Source organism: Theobroma cacao, chromosome 1, assembly GCF_000208745.1.
Source record: "Theobroma cacao cultivar B97-61/B2 chromosome 1, Criollo_cocoa_genome_V2, whole genome shotgun sequence".
Lineage (NCBI taxonomy): Eukaryota > Viridiplantae > Streptophyta > Magnoliopsida > Malvales > Malvaceae > Theobroma > Theobroma cacao.
This window is the reverse complement of record NC_030850.1, coordinates 31,217,214-31,238,003: the sequence shown is the minus strand read 5'-3', so window position 1 is coordinate 31,238,003 and position 20,790 is coordinate 31,217,214. Positions and strand designations below refer to the sequence as shown.

Genomic DNA, 20,790 nt, shown 5'->3' with positions numbered 1-20,790 from the left:
GTGATTTTTAATAAAATTTATATTATCTTTAAAAGAAAAAAATTAAAATAAAATATATAAGATTATAATAAAAAATGAAAATGAAATATATGACATTAAAAATATATTTAAGAGATTATATTATATAAAAATTAACAATTAAAAAATACAAGTATATTAAACTTGCATTTGAATAAATAAAGATAATTCTGAATTGATATTACATTTCTAACAAAATACTTATAAATCAAATGTTGTAATGTTATCTTTTTTACATTTTAATAATTACTTTGCTTATATGCTAAACAGTGCAATATTATATTCCTTGCAATTACATTACTTGTATTCATATTACTTGCAATCACATTACATGTAATCACATTACATTGTAAAGTATTAAATGTTACCTAAGCGTGATGACTTTAACCATATGATTAAGATTAAGTAAATGATTGATTGTGACTACACAATTGACTGTATTTGTCAGTTTTGACCCCAAACGAGTTGGTTATTTAGTTTTGATTAAGTTATTGGTTACTTTAATTGTTTTTAATGATTGATTGATTCGGTCGTTAGGGAAGATCTCCCTCAACATAGATAGAAAAATTAAGAAAATATTTTTTTATTTTTAATATAAAGGGAATTACGTTTGTAATCCTCATTAATTTTTCTTCCATCTAACCATCCATCCTTTGATCAACATTCCCTCAATTCCAAAAATCTTAAAATTAAAAAAAGCCCTCCCTCAATCTTAATGAAGTCATCATACCGTATCTAAAGATTAAAGCATCATCTTCGACCTCACCTCCTTGTTAGCAACTGCTTAAGCCTTTTTCACCGATCGTGGCCAATCCCAACTCCCAAAGCTAAGCTGAAGACTTATTAGTGATGACATATGGTTGTCTTGAATAAGCTCTTATTGTTGCATTAATACATGGTATGTGGGTATTAAATGCTTTCATCCTTCATGTAGGAGAATGAATAAGGACATTAAATGCCTTCTACTTGCTCTTTTTATCTTTCATTGATGGGTTGCTAACTAGTTATTATATATATTATTAATGGATTATTTTTTGGCTTGGCCCATTTAAGTCCAAGCTTAATAAAATTCTAACCAATCAAGAAATTTGACCAAATCATGGTTGGCTTCAATTTGCTCAATTTTTTCATTGGTCTAGTCAATTTCAATTGATTATGTAGCCCATTTGATTTGGTTAGTTTTGGCTTCCTCCATAATCGAAATCAACCAATACTCACCTTTAGATTTGATTTGGGACTTAGGATGGTGTATTTGTCATGTGCTGGAACTCAAGTATAATTTCATACAACCTTAAACTATGAAAATAGAGCTTAAGTAAATCTTAAAATCCACAAAATAACGGAAGCAAAAGAAAAGAATAAGAGAGAGAGCTTTTGAGAAATAGAATGCTTTGTGTTTCTTCAAAGGGTTGTTACAATATAAGATTATGTTATAAGATGAGGGATAATGATAAGAGATTTAATTTGAATAGATTATTCAAATTAAATCCAAATCTTAATCTTAATCTAATATAATCTAAATCTAGACATACATAATCAAATTCAAAAGTTCAAATCAAATTACACTATTTAAGTTATACTTATTGTTTTGTTTGTCTAGGTTGCCTAGCCTGCTTGTGCTGTTGTTTGCTTGGCTGTGTAGCTTACTTGGATTAGTCTGAACTTTTAGACCATGACATCCTCTCTCACTCAATCCAACAATGCCCTCATTGCTAAGAGAGGCATTATTACATTACAATTGTCCTCTCACGCCTTAAACGACATCATTTTGTGCACTTTTGGCTCCTACGCATTTCTTTGGAATGTATTGTTTCCTTAGGCACTTGTTGTAGACAAATCCCTTTTTTCCTCAATCCTTTAGTTTCACAAGTAATTGGTTGGTCTCGATGATTCTGTGCCCATGCCTTAGGCTTTTTTATCCTTATTTATGACAATCCCGTCATCGCTGATCTTGATCTGTCTCGAACCATACAACATGCCACTGTCATTTGTTACTTCCGTAAGCACAACACGTCGTTACTCAATCTCAATGCGCTTCTAGGCTTTTTTGATCGTGGATGATAGCACTTTTTGCCACTGCACTAGTTTTTCTCTTTTTCCTTGTGCAACACTAGGCTCTTTAGATGTGATTGTTTATCGGGTTTCTCTACATGTTGGTTGCCACTTAAATCTTCATTGTTTGTCATGATGGTTACAAGCTTTTTACATATAGGGCAGTCCCTCGTCAAATGTTGTTCCTTGCACAATAAACATTTGAGGGGTTTCCTTTTTTTACCCTTCCACTTGGTGATTACCTTGGTCCAATGGCGTGGAGACTTTTTATCAGCCTCTTCTTTGGACCCACTATCTTTCTCTTCCCCACTATTACCTTTTCCTTTGGGTTTAGAGAAGAAAGGTTTACTGTCAAACTTATACAAATCCACCAATGATTCCACCACGATCATAGCCTCGGTGACATTCTGCACACTTCTATTTTGGAGTTTCAATTTGGCCCACAGTTTGAGACCATCTATAAAAGAAAAGAATGCCTCCCTTTTACCAAGATCGTTAATTTGTAATAATAATTCAGAAAATTGCTTAACATATTCTCTTACCTCACCTGGTTGGGTAAACCTTTTAAGTTTGCCATGTGCCTCATCATTTGCGTACTCAAGGTAAAATTGCTTCTGGAACTCCCCTTTGGAACTTCGTCCAACTGTTAATGGTTACTCTCCCAAGCTTCGTATCGCACCTACATCTCCACCATAACAATCCAATGTCTACAAAATACATTGCTACGAAATTAATATGTAAAGCATCTTTCGTGATGCCCATGGCCTTGAAGTGTTGCTCCAAGCTTCAAAGGAAATTTTCCACCTCTTTGGCTTCTCTCTTACCTTGAAATTCCTTGGATTTTGGCACCTTTAAACGAGTCCTACATTAAGCAGTTTGCACCCCACCTATTGCTGTAACAACTCGACTAACTCCTTAAAAACCGCATCTTGATGGTTCAAAATCTCTACTAATTCATTGAAGGTTGATTGCAACTCTCCGCAAAGCTTGTCATCTTTAAACCTCAACTCCTCCACGTTGGCCTTAAACTCCTTGAGTTTGTCCCTAGTCTCTCCCACGACCACCTCCATTTTGGTTACTCAACTTTTGAAAAACGACATAATGTCCCTTGACTTATCTTGCTAGGCAGCACCTCTAGTCTCCCTAACTTCTTAAGATGGTGCAAACTGATCCCCCGTCAATGCCATCTCTCTTCCTTGAACATTGATTCTAACATCAACTGTCACGTGTCGGAACTTAAGCCTAACCTTATACAAAAATAGAGCTTAAGTAAACCTTAAAACTCATAAAATAATAGACATAAAAGAAAAGAAGAAGGTAGAGCTTTTGGGAAATAGAATGCTGAGAAATAAAATGCTTTGTATTACCCTAATATCTACTTAGCATCTATTTAATTTGTTACTAGTTCGAGTGGTAGAGTATATATAACAAAAGAACAAATGTTTTACTAATACATTTTGTTATTTTCCAATGTTGCAATGGGTTGATTAGTCCGAAAAACGGATGACGACCCGTGGTCCATGGGTAGCCCGCAAACCCGTGCGTAAATACACACTTCTCCGCACAATCAGATTGAACATTTTTACTCGACTACAATCCATCTGATCGGGCGGAGAACGACAGACATGGCGTCAGGTTGGGGAATCAATGGGAACAAAGGTAGGTGCTACGATTTCTGGGTCGATTTCAGCGAGTGTATGTCCCGTTGCAGAGAGCCCAAGGACTGCGCTCTACTCCGCGAAGACTATCTCGAGTGCCTCCACCATTCCAAAGAGGTAATCTCTCGCCCTCTTCGTTCACTTTTTAATTTTTAATTAACTTATTCTCGCTTCGATTCCAGGATTTCTGCATTTTTTTTTTTGCTGTTGAGATGTTCCTAAAACCCTAACTCTTTTCTATTCTTGCCAATGGAGTGTCCAATTTGTTCTCTTAGATAATTTTTTCGATTCATCACATTATAATCTTAGCCATTAATTACACTGGAGATATGCATATTAAATTAGATAATTAATTCTTTATTGCTTATTGAATTTCATGCTTGTTAGATATTGATATTGAGCTAGCTAAATTTCACGCCTTGCGTGTTCGCATAACCCCAAATTGGGCTGGAATCGGCTCAATTAGTTCTTTTGAAGATCATTTGTAAATAAGTAGTGTTTGCATCGTTTTGTTTCAATTGTAGTTCTAAATCCAAGTCACTGGTGTCTGTAGCATGTGTAGTTCTAGCTTACCCTGATTTGATGAGCCAAGCGCTGCTTATGACTTATTGTTAGTAGGTGCCTTATTTGCGTCACAGTGCTGCATCTGGGTGTGAATTATAATCCAGTGAGATATAGCTTCATTAGTTTGAAAATTCCTTTACCTTCAGGTTATTTTGAACTTTTCATGGTAATGGGTAATCTAAATCTTAATACTGGCTGAGATTCCACTCACCGTGGACTGTGGATACATGGAGCCTGTGCCAATGCTTCTCTACAAGACTATTATTATTTCTTTTTAATTTCTAATTGCATTCCTCATATTCATTAATTACTTTCTGGAACCAGAATTGCACAATACTATTCTGTTTTTATCACTTCTATTTCATTTTTTACCTTATTTGTTAAAGAAGGGCAATCTCCAAATTTGCTTCCGTGCACATTAGTTTTCAAGAAGATGAAGTGTTATAGCAACTTAAAAGCAGGGAAAAGAAAAGGAGATATGATGTAATATGTTTGATCTTGAGTTGTATCTGGGATATGCTTTACTTGTAATTTAACTCATATAAGTCCAGCAGCATAGAAAGTTCAAATTCAACTTCTTTAGGTATATAATGAATTCAAAGATGTGGCACATGGTAGAGTAATAGATTAAGCATGTGTAGGCATCAATATCATAAGGGGTCTTCAAGAAGGTATCTTGAATGGCTACTATATATATGTTGCAAATTGATAACTATATGCTTTTCCACCCGTATTTGCTACTAGTTTCCTGCAAACATCAAATGTACAAGATAGTTTAAAAGGTATTAGAGCTTCAACCCCTGATATCTGGATCAATATGGCTGCGACTTTTTGTAGTAGTTTTAGGGAATTTGTTAAAATTTTTGTTTATACAGATTTATGAGTATGTTGTAACTGTAGCATCTACCCTGTGATATTGCTTAAAGGACATCAATTTTCTGTAACCTATGAAACTGTGTGATGAGATGAAAATGGTCAAGTGACGACAGGAGTGGTTTATTGTTGAAGAGCCCTATATATTCTCTGTGATGTTGTGTTTTAATGGTTTGCAGAGTCAGCTAGTCTGAATGCATAATCATGAAGGATAAATGAGCTTGTGTATATTTTGTTCATTGTGGCTTTATCATTCACTTCTAGATGTGAGCCTAGGTCAATGGTAAAGATAATCACACATTACTTTTTGGGACATGGCATTGTAGATTGAATTTAGAGCTTTTTGGTTTATCCCATAATCTTTGGTGATGATGTGCATGTCAATTTGATAAAATGGTGTTAGGATCCTTATCATATACCGATATTCATTATGGTCCATCTTGATAACTATTGCAGTTTCAACGAAGAAATCGAATTTATAAGGAGGAGCAACGTAAATTAAGAGCTGCTACACGGAAAGGCAAGGAAGGCGAAGATGGTGTTGGCCATCATGCATAGTAATAATTCATGATCCTTTGAATTTCCAAGAATAATAATGCATGGAGATTGTTGTATTTTTTGTTCGGATTGGTATTTTAACTCTTTTTGAAATTACCTTGGTTTCCTTTTCTTTGGAATGGATATTGTTGAACGGGTATTGTTGTTTTGAGCCTGTGCAAAGAGGCAATGATTAGTCTTTGGTCACATTCCTGGGTGTGGAGCAACATTATTTGAGAATCTGATGTGTCCATTGAACTCTCATAATATTGCAGTTATAGTTCAAATTCTGAGAACCATATAGTCTCCTTGGATTATGAATCTTTGAATAATTTTTTAATCATAATAATCAAGTGAATATTCAAGTGAACTTGAATATCATACATTCAAAACAATTTGCACGAAGGTAAGTGGCAACAAAACCTTAAATCTAACATCTTGTTCGCCACGAGCATTATAGGCACTTTTGCTAAACTAAGTTACTTTTAAAACTATATTATATAACATGTTACTTCATCTTAAGTATAATATTGATTGTTATTTAGTGGAGTAAATTTTAATTTTGACATGCCATTAAAAGGGGGTAAATTATAAAAACAAAAATTGTATGTGATTTGAGGTGAAATAAAACTGAAAAATTTTACATTTTTTTCTTGATAAATAAAATAGAATTTTACATAATTATTTTCAGATTTGGATATTCAAAAAGCAGCTCTTCGATCAGCTCAACAATATTTCTTTTGAAAATTGAAATTCATATTTTGGTGCATTATTGTTTGAAGAAGATATGACTGTTTTCTCTGAGAATTTTATCAAATACTTGGTTACATAACATCTAAAATGTAAATAAAGAATAAGTAAAATTTACCCAAAAACAATCAAGTTTCAAAATCACATACTTTTCGACAATACCCAAAAACTTAGAGTGACGAGCAAAAACTCGAAACAAGCAAGAAAGCAAGTAATCCATCTCTATTTAGCATATTTAGATTCTGTCTAAGAAGTGTTAAGTTTTACTTTGTTATTTCTCTAATGTAGGAAAAGTAAAATGGGTATTAAACCATGTCATGTCATTAAACTTACAAAAACTCAAAATGTGTCATAATCATGCAAAATATATTATTTTGGTTAGAAATGTTTATTGTGGATACTAACGGATTTTATATAAATTAATTCATATAGTAAAATCTTAAAATATGGGTAATTTATCCTTTTTGTTATTTAGTATTACTGACTTTTTTATTAGTAGATATACGCAAAGTTAGCTGCTCTTGAGTTTTGTGTCAATAAAAGAACAGATACAATTTTCTTCCACTCTCTTGCATCTCAAACTACGAAATGTGTGTAATCTTCCAACTTTCTTGAGAGCAATATTGGAGCTTCACCAAGGAATAAGCATATGCTTGAAAAGAAAAAAAAAAAAAAACTACAAAAGTCACATTGAAAAGGAATTATGAAGAAAATGTTTATTCAAAGGAAATACTACTAACTTTGCAAGTCACATTAATAGAAATTATACCAAGTAGTTCGTAAGCTTTAATTTCGATACCATTCTCATAAATTGGCTATAAATAATTTTAAAGAGTTTCCTCTCAACTTAATTATGATCTTAATTACATCTTCAACATTATTAAATATTTAAAAATATTTATTCTTTTACGTGAAACAAGTTTATGAAACAACCTATATATGTGTTTCTATTTCAAAAAATAAATTTCTCTTCATTTTTGTTTTAGTTTATTCATTATATTATGTTCATATTTGACATTCATATTGTATTTTTTGTTTTAGTGCATTCATTCATATCATGTTCTTATCAGACATACATATTGTGTGTATGTTAGTTTATTAAAAATTTGTTTTTTATTTTGTTTAAATGAAAGAGCTAGCATAGGTAAATTTTGCCTATAAAATCCCTCCAATGTACAAAATCATCATAAAGAATTATAATGAATGTAATTTTGCTTCATTTATAAACATGTATAGTTTGCTTATTTTTTGTTGTCGTCCTCGCTTTTCTTTCAGCCATAACAATCGGGCAATCACCATTTAGTATGTACAAATTAAGTCTTAGATGTCTTCCTTTCCAGTAGCATCTAAGATTTCATTTTTACGTGATAACTAGTGATTGACTTATACCAATGGCTAATAGAAAAGCCAGGACAGCAATCAAAAATAAACAAACTATACATGTTTATAATTCAGCAGAGCAATTTTATTGGCTAGCTTATATTTCTCTCATCTTCTTCGTGTACTAATGCTTAGTTATTGGCCATGTTCTAACACGGTTCTGACAATGGTGATAATTTCATCTCTAGAATATTTTTCGTACTTTCTTTTCTTATTCATATTATCTCACTTTTTCAGACCCATTTTTATTATTTTAAAATGTCAAAATTCCTTCTTTTTTTTTTCAATTTCCCCGATTTAACACTATTATAAATTTTAATATGTAACTGTTTTTTTATTATTATTATTAAATGATCATTGAAAGGGAAAAAATTATTAATTTTACTTGAGCGTGATTTTGTTTTTTTCAAAATGAGATTAAGTTAAAAGAGAAAAAATGTATGCTTTGATGGTTGTTGCGGAAGGCCCTTTTGAGGAGTTGGCTTGCTTTGATGATTTGTCTGTCTATTTTCAATTACTTTTACTTTTAAAATTTATGGTGTTATTTCATAAATTGAAAAAATTCAATATTAAAAATTTAAGTACTAATTTTTTATTTTAAAAATTTTAAGCACCGAACTTATGATATAAAGATTATTTGAAATGCTACTAAAAATTAAATATTGAATATATTTTTTATTGAATATTTTGTAAACAAAGAGATATGATTCTATAAGTATTTTTGTATTGGTAAAAATTAAAAAAAATATATAATTAAATACCACATATTTTTTTTAAATAAGATTGACTGAATAGATTATCAACATATTAAACTTTTCTAATTTAAGTAGTTTTAGAAAATGAATTACTAAATAAATTGAAAAAATTAAATCATTGAAAAATTTTAATAATTTATTAAACACATCGTGTCTTTCGAAAGAAAAAGATATTTTAATGTGACAGTACGTTTGATAAACCATTGAAAATGAAAATTTTTATGTATGTGATAATTCATTTTAAAAACCACTTCAATAGAAAGATTTTAATGAAATCTGATAAAAAGCTACTTAATGTATTCAATCATTTTTAATAGGTGTTTGGTCTAGTTTATGGAAGAATCTTTTTATTACAAAAGCATAAGCATTATGCTAGGCTCTCAAAATTTTAAAAATTTTAACTCATTTAAACTTTTAGACAAATTTACATATCAAAACTTATTAAAAAAGTGTTAATGTGTAATAATAAATACCTAATGAGATTTTTTTATATTCTCACTTTTATCTTTTAATAATTCATAAATTATAGAAAAAATATTTGTTCACATTCATATAATAATTTAATTTATTTTCAATGATATAAAATTGTTCTAATTTAAAATTTATGATTTTGTTAAATTAAGTTGAGTTATTTATTTATTTATTTATTAAATTTGAATTAAAATATTGTCAAGTATTTTTTCACATATTACAGCACTTTGGTACCAAGTTTGTCAAATACTACATTAGTTTATCGTGATAGTACTTTTAAAACAACTCTACTTGAATAACATTTCTTATACATTCTCTAGCCATGCCCAATAGGTTCTATTTAAGGAACAAATTTTCATTTAATTACACTAATCTTATAGTTTTTTCTTTTCTAATTATTTATTTTTCTATTTTAACTTTTATTAATATCAAGTACTTATAAATATCAACAAAACATCTATTTAATATTTTATTTTCAATAGAATACTAAACAAATTTTACAGTATACTTAATTTTTCAAAACTAAAAATTTAGCACTTAATTTTAGTGTTAAATATTTTCAATTTATCAGTTTTTTCTTGAAGGAAAAATAGGTCTAAAAATTTAGTTTTCCTTTTTTATTTATATTTATTATTAATTAATATTTAGTGATGTAAATACAATTATTTTATTATTAATAATTTACTAACCATGTTAATTAATGCTAACAAACAAAAGCACAAGATAGATAAATGTCAAATTATAAAGTGTTTTTCTTAATTTACCCTATTAAAAATGAATATCTTATTATACCATTATTTGAGTTTAAAGAGAAAAATGAAAAAGCAAAAGAGGTAGAAAAAAATTGTACTTATAAACTCAAATAATGAAACGAAGCGAAACATCCTAGATTGTTACCAAAACAAAGCAAAGAAAATGATTCTTTATTTAACGCTCCCCTTACGTGGCAACATTTAAGTGGACAAAATCAATTCGGCAAACGTTTGAGTGTACGTCAGCATTTCCCAGCACGAAATAAAGAGGGCTCAGCGGTTGCAACGAGGTGTGTAGCTGGACGGGTCAAGCCAGAAGATATACTCGTAGATCTGACGCCGCTTGATTGAAATAATATCGAAAGCGTTGCAAGTAGGTTTCTATCCACTCGTCCACACCATAAGCTTTTCTAACATTGTTTTCTCGCCTAATCATACCCTACCGTCCCCCTTTGTCTCTCTCAATTTTCAAAACCCTAAATAAATCTCTTTCCGAAGATCTCCGTCTCGTCGTCTCAGAACAACCTCCCTTCTCGCAGGTAAAAACCCTAATTCCTGAATTCAAACCCTAAATCGGTTCATTTTCCCCTTTTTTCTTTAAAACCTAACGGAGCTCTCCTGAGACTTGCTTTTGTTTGTGTTTTGTATTTCTCAGGAAAAAGAAATGAGTAGCCGTTCGAGTCGAACTCTGTATGTTGGGAATCTTCCTGGCGATGTACGCGAGAGGGAAGTGGAAGATTTGTTTTACAAGGTAAATAACCTTTCCTTTCTCTTTGGTTATTTTCAATGTCACCGTTAACTCTCCATTATCTTTGGTTAAATGGAAGTTGTTTATGAGTAAACGAGTCGTTTTTCTGTTTATTTGTAAAATGCTGGATTAAGAGTAGATTGCACTGCTTAGGTGGAACTTTGAACTTAAAAATATATATTTCAAATTTATGGTTTGATTTCCGTGCTTATGATTTGATCTTTAGGGCGTTTTAGATGCTAGGAAATGAAATTATGGTGTAAAGATTGCCAAATCTGGTCTAGAGATAAAGAAAGTCGATGAGAGAAATCTAGATGATTAATTGTATGGTTTTCCCACCTTATTCATTAGCAAAGATGTTGAGAGATTCTTACTACTTTCTGTTCTATTATACATTGAAATTAAGGGCTAGGACTTCAAATTGGATAAGAGTTAGTTCTCCATTAAAAAAAAAGCAGCTAGAAGCTAATTAAAACCAGAGAATTTGCTACCGAAGCCTGTTCTAGTTGGGATGCATAAATTCTAGTTAATCTGCAAATTTCATCTTTAATCCTGGTTACCAAAATCAAAGGAAAACACATATGTAGTTGTACTGTGCTTCTGTTCTATACATGGTTTGGTGCACATCAATTCTTCTTCTACTATTCCTATGAAACAAAGTTAGCCTCTTTGATTTATATGGAGTGAAACCACAGTTTTTACTGTTGACTTTGGTGAGTTATCTTGTTTGATATGGGTTTGAATGAATCTTAATATGCTTTTCTTAGATCAATAGGTTTTATTAAAGCTTACATATCTTCTTTTTTGTTTTGTTTCAGTATGGTCCTATAGCCCATATTGACCTGAAAATTCCACCGAGGCCTCCAGGTTATGCATTTGTTGAGGTGAGTTTAAAGATGCTGACTCTTTTTTTGTTTATTTTTTTTTATTTTGGGGGTGGTGGATACTATTGTTTTTGGGCTTTTGTTTCTTGTGTTGATTATATATTTTTCTTAGTTTGAAGAGGCTCGAGATGCTGAAGATGCTATTCGTGGTCGTGATGGCTATGATTTTGGAGGACATCGTTTGCGGGTTAGTTATTCTTTCTTGCATGTTTAGGGTTTATTTGGTATCTATCCATTGTGTCAAGGATTGGGCTCTTTAGGCTATGTTCTCATGCTTATAATTAATTACAGGTTGAACTTGCACATGGTGGGCGTGGGCGTTCATCAGTAGATCGTCATAGCAGTTTTAGTGGTGGGCGTGGGCGTGGGCCATCCAGACGTTCTGAATATCGTGGTTGCATATCTATCTGATTCCCTTCATATCCATTTGCTAGGTAAATTTGGCTGCATATGATTTGTCTTTAATGGATTTCTATCGTGTGCAGTGTTAGTCACTGGATTGCCATCTTCTGCTTCATGGCAGGACCTTAAGGTAAAAGTTGATTTCAGTAATTTTGTGCCCCCAACCCCAATTGAAAAATTAAATAAAGAAACCTGTAATGTTAGAGGTGAAGGAAGTTTAAACTTTGTTGCATGATGTATTTTTCCTCAGGATCACATGCGTCGAGCTGGGGATGTTTGTTTTTCTCAAGTTTTCCGTGATGGTAGTGGTAAGACACTATGTTGGATCCTCACAATTGTTGGCTGATCCTTTAGCTTTTATGTACAATTGTAGTTTGTTTGAAAAATTAGTCATTCTGTTTCCATATTTGAATTGATCAAAACCATAACAATCTGGTCTAGAGTATGGGAATGAAAGTTAAATCACTTTATTACTATGGTTTTACTGATATAAGTTGTGTTTTGGTTTTGCAGGAACAACAGGGATTGTGGACTACACCAACTATGATGATATGAAATATGCTGTAAGTTGCCTTTCTTACTTTTTACACTATTGACAGCGTGGAAGACTGCCTTAACTTAGTTAATGCCATTGAGTAATTTTGATTATGTACGAAAATTCCTGGTCTTTTTTGCAGATTAAGAAACTTGATGACTCTGAGTTTCGGAATGCATTTTCTCGGGCTTATGTTCGGGTATATGATCTCCACCTAATCTTCTAGAAACTGAAGGAAAATGATTCAGTGAAGATTAAAGCTTAGCTTGCTTGCTTTTTTTAATGCTATTTCTCTTTAGTTGCTATTATTACATTCCATTATACTTACTATACTTTTTGCCAATAGGTTAGGGAATATGATTCTAAGCGGGACTCCTCTAGAAGCCCTAGTCGTGGTCGATCACTCTCAAGAAGCCGTAGCCGGAGCCGAAGCCGTAGTCGCAGCCGTAGCCGCAGCCGCAGTCGTGGACGGAGCTATAGTCGGAGCAAGAGCCACAGGTTTTTCTTATTATTTTAGGATATGAAATTTTATTTACGGCTTAAAGTTGCATGTTAAACTTGCAACTGTGATGCAGCAAGTCTCCAAGAGCAAAACCTTCGCGAAAGTCACCAGCAAAGTCAAGATCTAGGTCTGCTTCTCGTTCCCGCTCTGCATCAAGGACTCGCTCTTTGTCAAGGTACACTTTCTTTCCCCTTACCATAATATGCTATTCAGTGTTGTTAGTTACTGGTGGTTGGTTTTACAGATAATCCTTCCACTATTATCTGCTTGTGGTCACATGTAAATGCATCAGGTTCGTTGACCTTGCAGTTGATTTTTGGCTGTATTTGAAGATTCCTTGTTTAGAATGAATCCTCTAAATTAGATAAGTGTAGGGTGTGTGACTTAGAGGTTACAATCATTTTGGTTTCTCAAAATGAAAAAGAATTGGAATGAAATAAGTGCACTTTTTTGAGAAAGTGAACTAACTCATTTTGAAGAATGAATATTTAGTTTGCTAACTTGATGGAATGATTTGGCCACTCATTACATTCTATCGTCCCCATTTCTTACTTCTGTATTTGTTTACTGGCGATAAAATGTTATTATTCACCTGCCCCTTTAACACACAAAAAAACATATGCATCTAATCGTAGTGTAATACAAAGTGAAAATTGGCAGACCTTATGTTACACCTTCAATAACAGTAATTATTTTTTTATTTCTTTTACACTTAGTTTATTGTGTAAGGTAAAGGAATGTGGTGGAGACATGTTTGTGTGCTTCTTCATTCATGGGATCTAATTGGGGTATAAATGATTAGATATTTGCAAATACTTTTTTTGGACTCAATGTTTTTCTTGTGGTTGTCAACATGAAATTTTGCTTTTAACTTGCATGCTTTCCTCATCCAGAAGATGGATTATCTGAGAAACTGGGTCCAGACTAAACCCAGTTTTTGAACTACATCCACCTTTTTTCTTTTGTCATATGAAAATTGCCTTGTTTGTTTTTTTAGATATGGATAAATGCAGCAAACTGGGAATTGGATATTAGGATCTTGTGGGAATATGGTTCAATTGCATGCAACTCGTTTGGTTGCAGAGGTATGCTGTTTTTTAGATGGGCAACTTTAAAACCTTCAGTGTCCCTTCTCTAATGTACATAGCATCATAAATGTCCATGGGTGCTAGATTTGGAACAAAGGAGACAATGGACTGCGATAATAGAGCTGGATTTCTTTACAAGGAATTGCAATAGTAGAGCTGGATTTCAGTGAAGTAAATGCATTGGGATTTGCAAGTCACCATCATTGAGCGGTAGAAACATTTCACTGTCAATTTCAGCTCCAGATATTGCCAAGCTAATAGGACATGCTATGTGGATTAACCTGTGGATTTTGGTGGCACATAGCGAAGCATGCTCATTCTCTATCCACTGGTGTCGGAATATGAAAAATAATTCTTTTAAGGAATTTCATTTTGTTAGATTAGGTTTTTTTTTTTTTTCCTTACGTAGGCAGGTTTGTGAGCTGGTCCTATTCTTTATTTCCTTATTTAACTGCTAAAGATTTATGCTTTCTTCTTTATTCCTTTTGAATATGGTGATTCTGACGTGGAAGGGGCATCAAGGCTCTTGGATGAAAGTTGTTAAAAGGAAGGTGTTGATTTTAAACTTGGGTTCTTTCTGGAACTTTTGCAGATCTCGATCAAGATCCAGATCTCCTTTGCCTTCTGTAAGTAATTTTTTTGTATATATGTTGTCAACTTTTCAAAAGTCAAGGTGCTTTTTTTTTCGTGGAGAAATTGGTTTCTGTACCTTTGAGCAGTTTCGTGCGAAATTTGCCTTCTGTGGTTGACCATTCCCTCCTTTTAGTGATCATTATTTGTTAATATCATTTAATGGATTGTTCGCAGCGTCAAAAAGGAAGGAGTAAGAGTCCAAAAAGACGCACTGTTAGCAGGAGTCCAAGTGGGAGCAGAAGCAGGAGTAGGAGCAAGAGTTTATCCAGGTCTTGAGCTCAAGCTCCTTTCTTTTAAGTGTCTTTTGTCGATATACTTTCTTAGTTAAGAAGATGTTGATTTCATTCCATTTATATCCAATTCTCGTATACAAATTTTCACTGCAGCCTGACAGCAAATTTCATTTGACAGGTAAGGCACAATTGCTGAGTTGATTTGCGACCCAGAAGCTGAAGACTCTTATTAATTTAAGTTTTTTATTAAAAAATTACCTTGAGCACTGGAAAACTTGTCAAAAAAGTTTAGCAATCATGTTGGATTTCATTAAAACATTTTATGTTTGTGCTGTTATTGAAAACATTTTATATACCTGTTTTTAGCATTTAATATTATGATTGATTGTTGGTTTAATGAATTTTGTTGGGGTGCAGAGAGGTAATGGAGCACTGCCTTAGCATTTAACTCACTGTATGAACCATATTAGTGGAAGGTGGCACTGCCGGTTTAAAAATTGTGTGCAAAAACATTTTTGAGATAGGATGAGATGGGGAACTAATGAATAAATAAGGAGATGCAGGTATAATGTCGTATTCTGTGGACAAATTGGTAAGTGACATTGGGGCAAGTTGATAAGTGGGCACGTGAAATTTCAACACCAAACAGTGATATGTCGAGGGATTCGATGAGGAACGAAATTCTCCATCTCTCCGTCCCTGGGTGATGATGATTTGTGTGGTCAGGGTTCAACGATAAGGATAATGAAGTTGTATGCTTTTTTCTTTTTGTGGTAATGGGATTCTTAACGTTTAAGCTTTAACGTGTGGGGGAAAATCCTGAATAGTAGAACAATAGGAAAAGATAAACAATAAATTTGTTTGGCAATCGATCCTTTTAGTAATGAACGAAAACATATTCCTAATAATACTTTTACGTAAGTTATTTGGCTCTTACGATGTTTTTGTTTTGAGTTTGTTCTCGGCGTTCTCTGACACTTGGACCTGGCAGCTGCCATCACTACAGTCAGTTACCACTAAATGAGGACTCTAATTATTGATTAATACCACTAATAGTAGTGTACCAAAAATTGATTAATACTACTGTTAGTTGCCGTAACTGTCCATACAAAGTGGCCCACGGTCTTTCACCGCCACCAGATTCTCTGGCTTACACGGACTCTGCTGACCTCCCTCAGCTGTCACGGAAAGTTCATCGAAGAAAAAGAAACAGAAAATAGGAAATCCACCCACCTGATAACCTCCCAGACGAAAGGTTACCCATTCGGGCCATTTATAACTCGAAAGAAAATATACAAGAGCAAACCGGCGATACCGAATTTCGCCTGTTCATTTCCCCCACACAAAAATGACAGAGACGCCGTTCTCGAAACTCCCCGACGACGTCGTTCTAAACATCTTCTCGAAGCTCGAAGACGACCCCAGAAGCTGGGCTTGTCTTGCTTCGGTCTGCGCCAAGTTCTCCTCTCTAATTCGCAACACCTGCTGGAAACAAAAATGCTCCAAGACCATCCCCGCCGTTTGCGCCGATCTCCTCGCCTCATCGTCCGCTCCAGCCGGCGGCTGGGCCTCCCTCCACAAGCTGTCAGTCTGCTGCCCAGGCCTCACCCACGCCGGCGTCCTTCTAGAGAACTCCGATTTCGGCCTCGAACGCGAGCTTGGCCCGGATGAGAATTATGACAAGCCAGCAAATTCCCAAGCCTTAACGCCGTCCACCGACCCCTGTTCCAGCAGAACGGAAGGGAATCCGAATCCAAACCCGGAAGTAGACGTTCCGGAGTCCGATTGTCCCTGGTCACTTTTTGATGATCTATATTACGACACCGTTTATAACGCGTCCGATTCGACCGACGGTTACCCTGAAGAAACAATAGATAATGGAGCAATTAAAATTGGGCGTGAATTTTCCTCTTGTAAAAGAAGGAAATTTTCTAGATCGCTGAGGTCGCATTTAGCATCCGGTGTTTGGAATTTAAGCCGAGAACAAGGAAACAAATTATTAGCGAGCCGTTTTCGAGGCGATTGCTTATACATTTGCGATTGGCCTGGATGCGTTCACGCTGAGGAGAAGCGAAATTACATGCTTTTCAGAGGCATTTTCAAGAATTTTAAGAAATCTCGGGTGTGGAGGACGATAAATGATGGGAACAGGGGCAAGATCAATCTGAATTGCGCGTTTTGCTCTTGCAAAGAGACTTGGGATTTGCATTCTGCTTTCTGTTTGAGGCGTGTGTTCGGGTACCATGACGATGGAGAGCCTGTTGTACGAGCTTTTGTCTGTGAGAATGGACATGTTTCTGGTGCTTGGACTGATTTGCCTTTGTACACTTAGAGGGAGTGTATCACATCAAAATTACTAGTAAGTAGTCTTATTGAAATAAGAGAAATTTACAATGTGATAATTGTTAGTAGTATTAGTGTGTTTGTTTTATTTGGGTTTGAGCTTTTCCATTAAAGAACGATGTTCTTTTGAATTTGGTTTTCTTAGAGGATGAGACTGAGGTGTTTGAGATATGGTTATGTCTAATTTCTTGAATAAGTTTGTTTTTGTTATATTGGCGTTGTATCATTAGATTATCAAGTGAGATTGTGTGCGCAGCAATTGTTCAATGAGCTCAACTTTCTGTGATGGAATTTTGGAAAATAAATTTTCACAGTTTATGATGAGACGGGGAATTATTCTTGTCTCCATTTACGACTGCTTATACAAACGATCGGAGGTTGAATTGCACTCTCAGAACTACTAATTGTTTAGATTTTAATAATTATTTATTCTGCTACTAATTTCATGATTAGATACACTTTGTAAAGTAAAATGCGACTATAGGTTATCACATTCTTTCCTTCACTGTGCAAATGGTGGTTCTAAAATAAACTTCAAAACCATTATTTGAACTTGTGTTTCTGTTCAAGATAGGATTTTTTATGTAGTGAATTTTGTGATATTGATTGTTCGGTCAATACAAAGCAATGATTTATATCATGTGCCGGAATTGATGTTAGGCCTTTGTACATCTAACCCCTTACTAACTAGTAGTTGAGGAAATTAAAGGGAAAATCTACTTGGGCATTGTACTGCTAATACAAAATCCTGAAAATACAGCTTTTCATTTGGAGCACACCTCTGTTTAGTGCAATCAGTTGTCCAACAGTTTATGATGCATTTTTTGGAGACTTTCATATCACCTCAACCGAGTGTCTCTCCGCCTTTGGCCTTGGCTCGTAAATTTTGTTTTCACATTTGTGCATGCACAAAATCTTTTGCAATTATGATTAATTTCTCTGAAGGATTCTTTGAAAATATCTTATTACTGGAACTAGATTTGGGGAGAGAGTAGTTCTCCTGAGCCTTAATGGAGGTGTGGTAGACTTTCTGTTTTAACATGAAAGATTTTGTTCTTCGGAGGTATTGGCTCAGTGATGCAGCGAGTTAGCATAAAAATAAAGGTTAGCGTCTGACTAAGCCTTTAAGATTAAGAACCAAGTTTCAAATATTGAAACTTAAACTTAAGTTGAGAAAAGAAATCTGTAATATTATTGCATGATTCAAAAAACTTAAGCTTAAGGTCAGTGTTATACATCCAAGTCTTAATAAAACTTTGCTTTTGATTGTCTAGTACAATTGGAGTAGTTAACAAAAGATTTAAATAAAATAAATATTCTATTCCTATAATTTTTATATAGAACTCATAACTAAATAAAGAAAATATTAAAATTATGAATATATCCATTTATGACTTTTGGGTTTTTTTTTTGCTTTTGACGTTCAACTTGCTTTAAGAAATTATCTGTTAGACGTTTTACGTAAGTCCCTTCCATTTGAGAAAAATTGGACCTTTAGTTAACTTATATATCTGGATATAAGGGTTAATCTCATGAATGATATAGGTAAATATCCGCCACATTAAATATTTTGAAAATTTTCATTTTATATGGCAAATCCACAACATATGCATTGCCATTGTGTCTAACATTAGGAATCAGATCAATATGGTGTTGATTATCTCTCATGGGTGGTAATTCGTTAAGTAAATTTTTTGGCATCACTTCATTGAATTATTCTAATAACAGTTTGATTGCTTTTGAATGCTTTATTATTTTCTGACTCTTTTCAATTGACAACACTTGTTTTACAATTAGAGTATGCACCTCCTTTGACTCATTGAAAGCAACTTTTATCTCATTTCCTGAATGAATAAGGATAAAGAAAGTCCTCCCTTTCGCTTTAAAAGTTTCGATTTTGGCATTTCCTCGTCATTGGCACAAAAGTAAATTGTATATCATCTTTCTCCAATATGTAGGTGTTTTTTTCTTCTATCATGCTGCGTTGCAACATCAAATTGTCAAGATCTACCAAATAATAAATGACAAGCATCCATATTCACGATATCAAAATATATCTCATCTCTATATTTACTAATAAAAAAAGGTACCTTACACCGTTTTGTTATATAAATCTTCTTTGCTGCCTTAATCTAGCCAATAGTATATGGATTGGGGGTGTTTTTTAGCTTTAAAATCCAAACTTTCCATAGCATCCTTACCAAATATTCTCACAACTATCATTATCAATAATCACATCAAATAAATGATTAGTAATAGCGCACTTGGTTCGAAATAATTGATGTTGTTGAGTATTATCCTCCTGTTTTGGAGACAACATCATTTTTCTCATCACATACATCATCGTTAGCATCCGCATACTCGTCATTATCTCCATTTGGACCATAATAAATCTCATCATCCTCTTCTTTTCGCTCCACCACATGGACTAATTTTTTTAGAAGAAAATTGATGGATTTGTGACCAGGTTGATTGCAGTTGAAACATTTTCCCCGGATTGGTTTAGCATAGGGATCTGCAGTTTTCTGCCCTTCCTTTGCATTTGTCACTTTCTACTTTCCAATTGCCTTCTCTTCCTTATATCGATCATTACGTGCAAAATTATTCTATACTGATTTATTCTTATCGTTGAATGCTCTATTATTATCTACGTTATAACTCTTGCGAGAATAATCAAGTCTGTTCTTTTCTCGCAACATCAATTCAGCCTTTAAAGCAATATTTCGTGCTTCAGATAAATTTCGCAACCCTTGTACCTCTATCTTGTCTCTGATAACTAGCAACCTGTTGCCCTTCGGTTTCTTTTAGGTCATTCCTCTTTACTAGTCTTATAAATTCTGTAGCATACTCATGTATAGTTTTTTGACCTTGATGGCACCTCTGGTGCTATTGAAATAAAATCTGCTCAAATTTAAGGAAAAGAAAATCTTTCTGTAACAACTGCTTCATCCTATACTAAGTTCTAATTGGTGCTTTCCTCTCACGATTCCTTTTGTACTGCAACCTTTCCCACCATGCAGAAGCTCCACTTTTCAATTTGCAAGCAACAAGTCCTACTCTTTTTCCTTTTGGAATCTCTATATATTCGAAAAATCTGTCTATTTCTGCAATCCAATCCTAAAAATCTTCAATATTCCCTTGATCTAACAAGGCAAATCGTGAGGTCTCAGTTCCATTATCTTCACCATGAGAACTATTGCCTACCATAACTAGGTCACTTGCCATTAGATTGGACAAGTTTTTCCCGCTTTGATACCAATTGACATAGCGAGTTAACATGGAAACAAAGACTAGCACTTGATTAAGCTTTTAAAGTTAATAACCAAGTTTCAAATATTGAAACTTAAAACTCAAGTTGAGAATAGAAATTTGTAATATTATTTCATAATTAAAAAAAACTAAGCTTAAGAGTCCTGGTGTTATAGGCCCTGATCCTAATAAAATTCTACTTCTGGTTATCTAGTACAATTAAAGTAGTTGTCTAGTACAATTAAAGTAGTTAACAATAGATTTAAATAAAATAAATATTATCTTCCTAATTAGAATATGACTATCCTAAAATCCTAATATAAGTAAATTAAATAAAAAAATTCTATTATACTTAAAATTCCT

The 20,790-nt window shown here is 33.6% G+C and overlaps 3 protein-coding genes across 5 annotated transcripts; all 3 read left to right on the top strand.

Annotated features, from left to right (window-relative positions):
- On the top strand, positions 3,519–5,998 carry LOC18613558 (NADH dehydrogenase [ubiquinone] iron-sulfur protein 5-B). The gene is made up of 2 exons (XM_007050855.2): positions 3,519–3,845; positions 5,622–5,998. The coding sequence occupies exons 1-2, from the start codon at positions 3,696–3,698 to the stop codon at positions 5,721–5,723; spliced, it is 252 nt and encodes an 83-aa protein (XP_007050917.1). The 5' UTR covers positions 3,519–3,695; the 3' UTR covers positions 5,724–5,998.
- Positions 10,241–15,232, top strand: LOC18613557 (serine/arginine-rich-splicing factor SR34). Of its 3 annotated transcripts, XR_001929025.1 has the most exons (15): positions 10,241–10,349; positions 10,466–10,561; positions 11,377–11,442; positions 11,555–11,629; positions 11,734–11,836; positions 11,928–11,974; positions 12,095–12,152; positions 12,358–12,407; positions 12,522–12,578; positions 12,726–12,877; positions 12,955–13,056; positions 13,879–13,966; positions 14,054–14,595; positions 14,777–14,871; positions 15,014–15,232. XR_001929025.1 is itself a non-coding variant. In XM_007050853.2 (14 exons), exons 2-14 carry the CDS (start codon positions 10,475–10,477, stop codon positions 15,015–15,017), a joined length of 930 nt encoding a protein of 309 aa, XP_007050915.2. In that variant the 5' UTR covers positions 10,241–10,349; positions 10,466–10,474; the 3' UTR covers positions 15,018–15,232. The 3 variants fall into 3 exon arrangements, 2 of the variants coding, with proteins under 2 accessions (XP_007050915.2, XP_017981159.1); XM_007050853.2 differs by lacking the exon at positions 13,879–13,966 and having other exon boundaries at positions 14,562–14,595; XM_018125670.1 differs by lacking the exons at positions 13,879–13,966; positions 15,014–15,232 and having other exon boundaries at positions 14,562–14,595; positions 14,777–14,878.
- Positions 15,879–17,502, top strand: LOC18613556 (phytochrome A-associated F-box protein). Its single transcript, XM_007050851.2, has one exon. It carries the CDS (start codon positions 16,184–16,186, stop codon positions 17,165–17,167), a length of 984 nt encoding a protein of 327 aa, XP_007050913.2. The 5' UTR covers positions 15,879–16,183; the 3' UTR covers positions 17,168–17,502.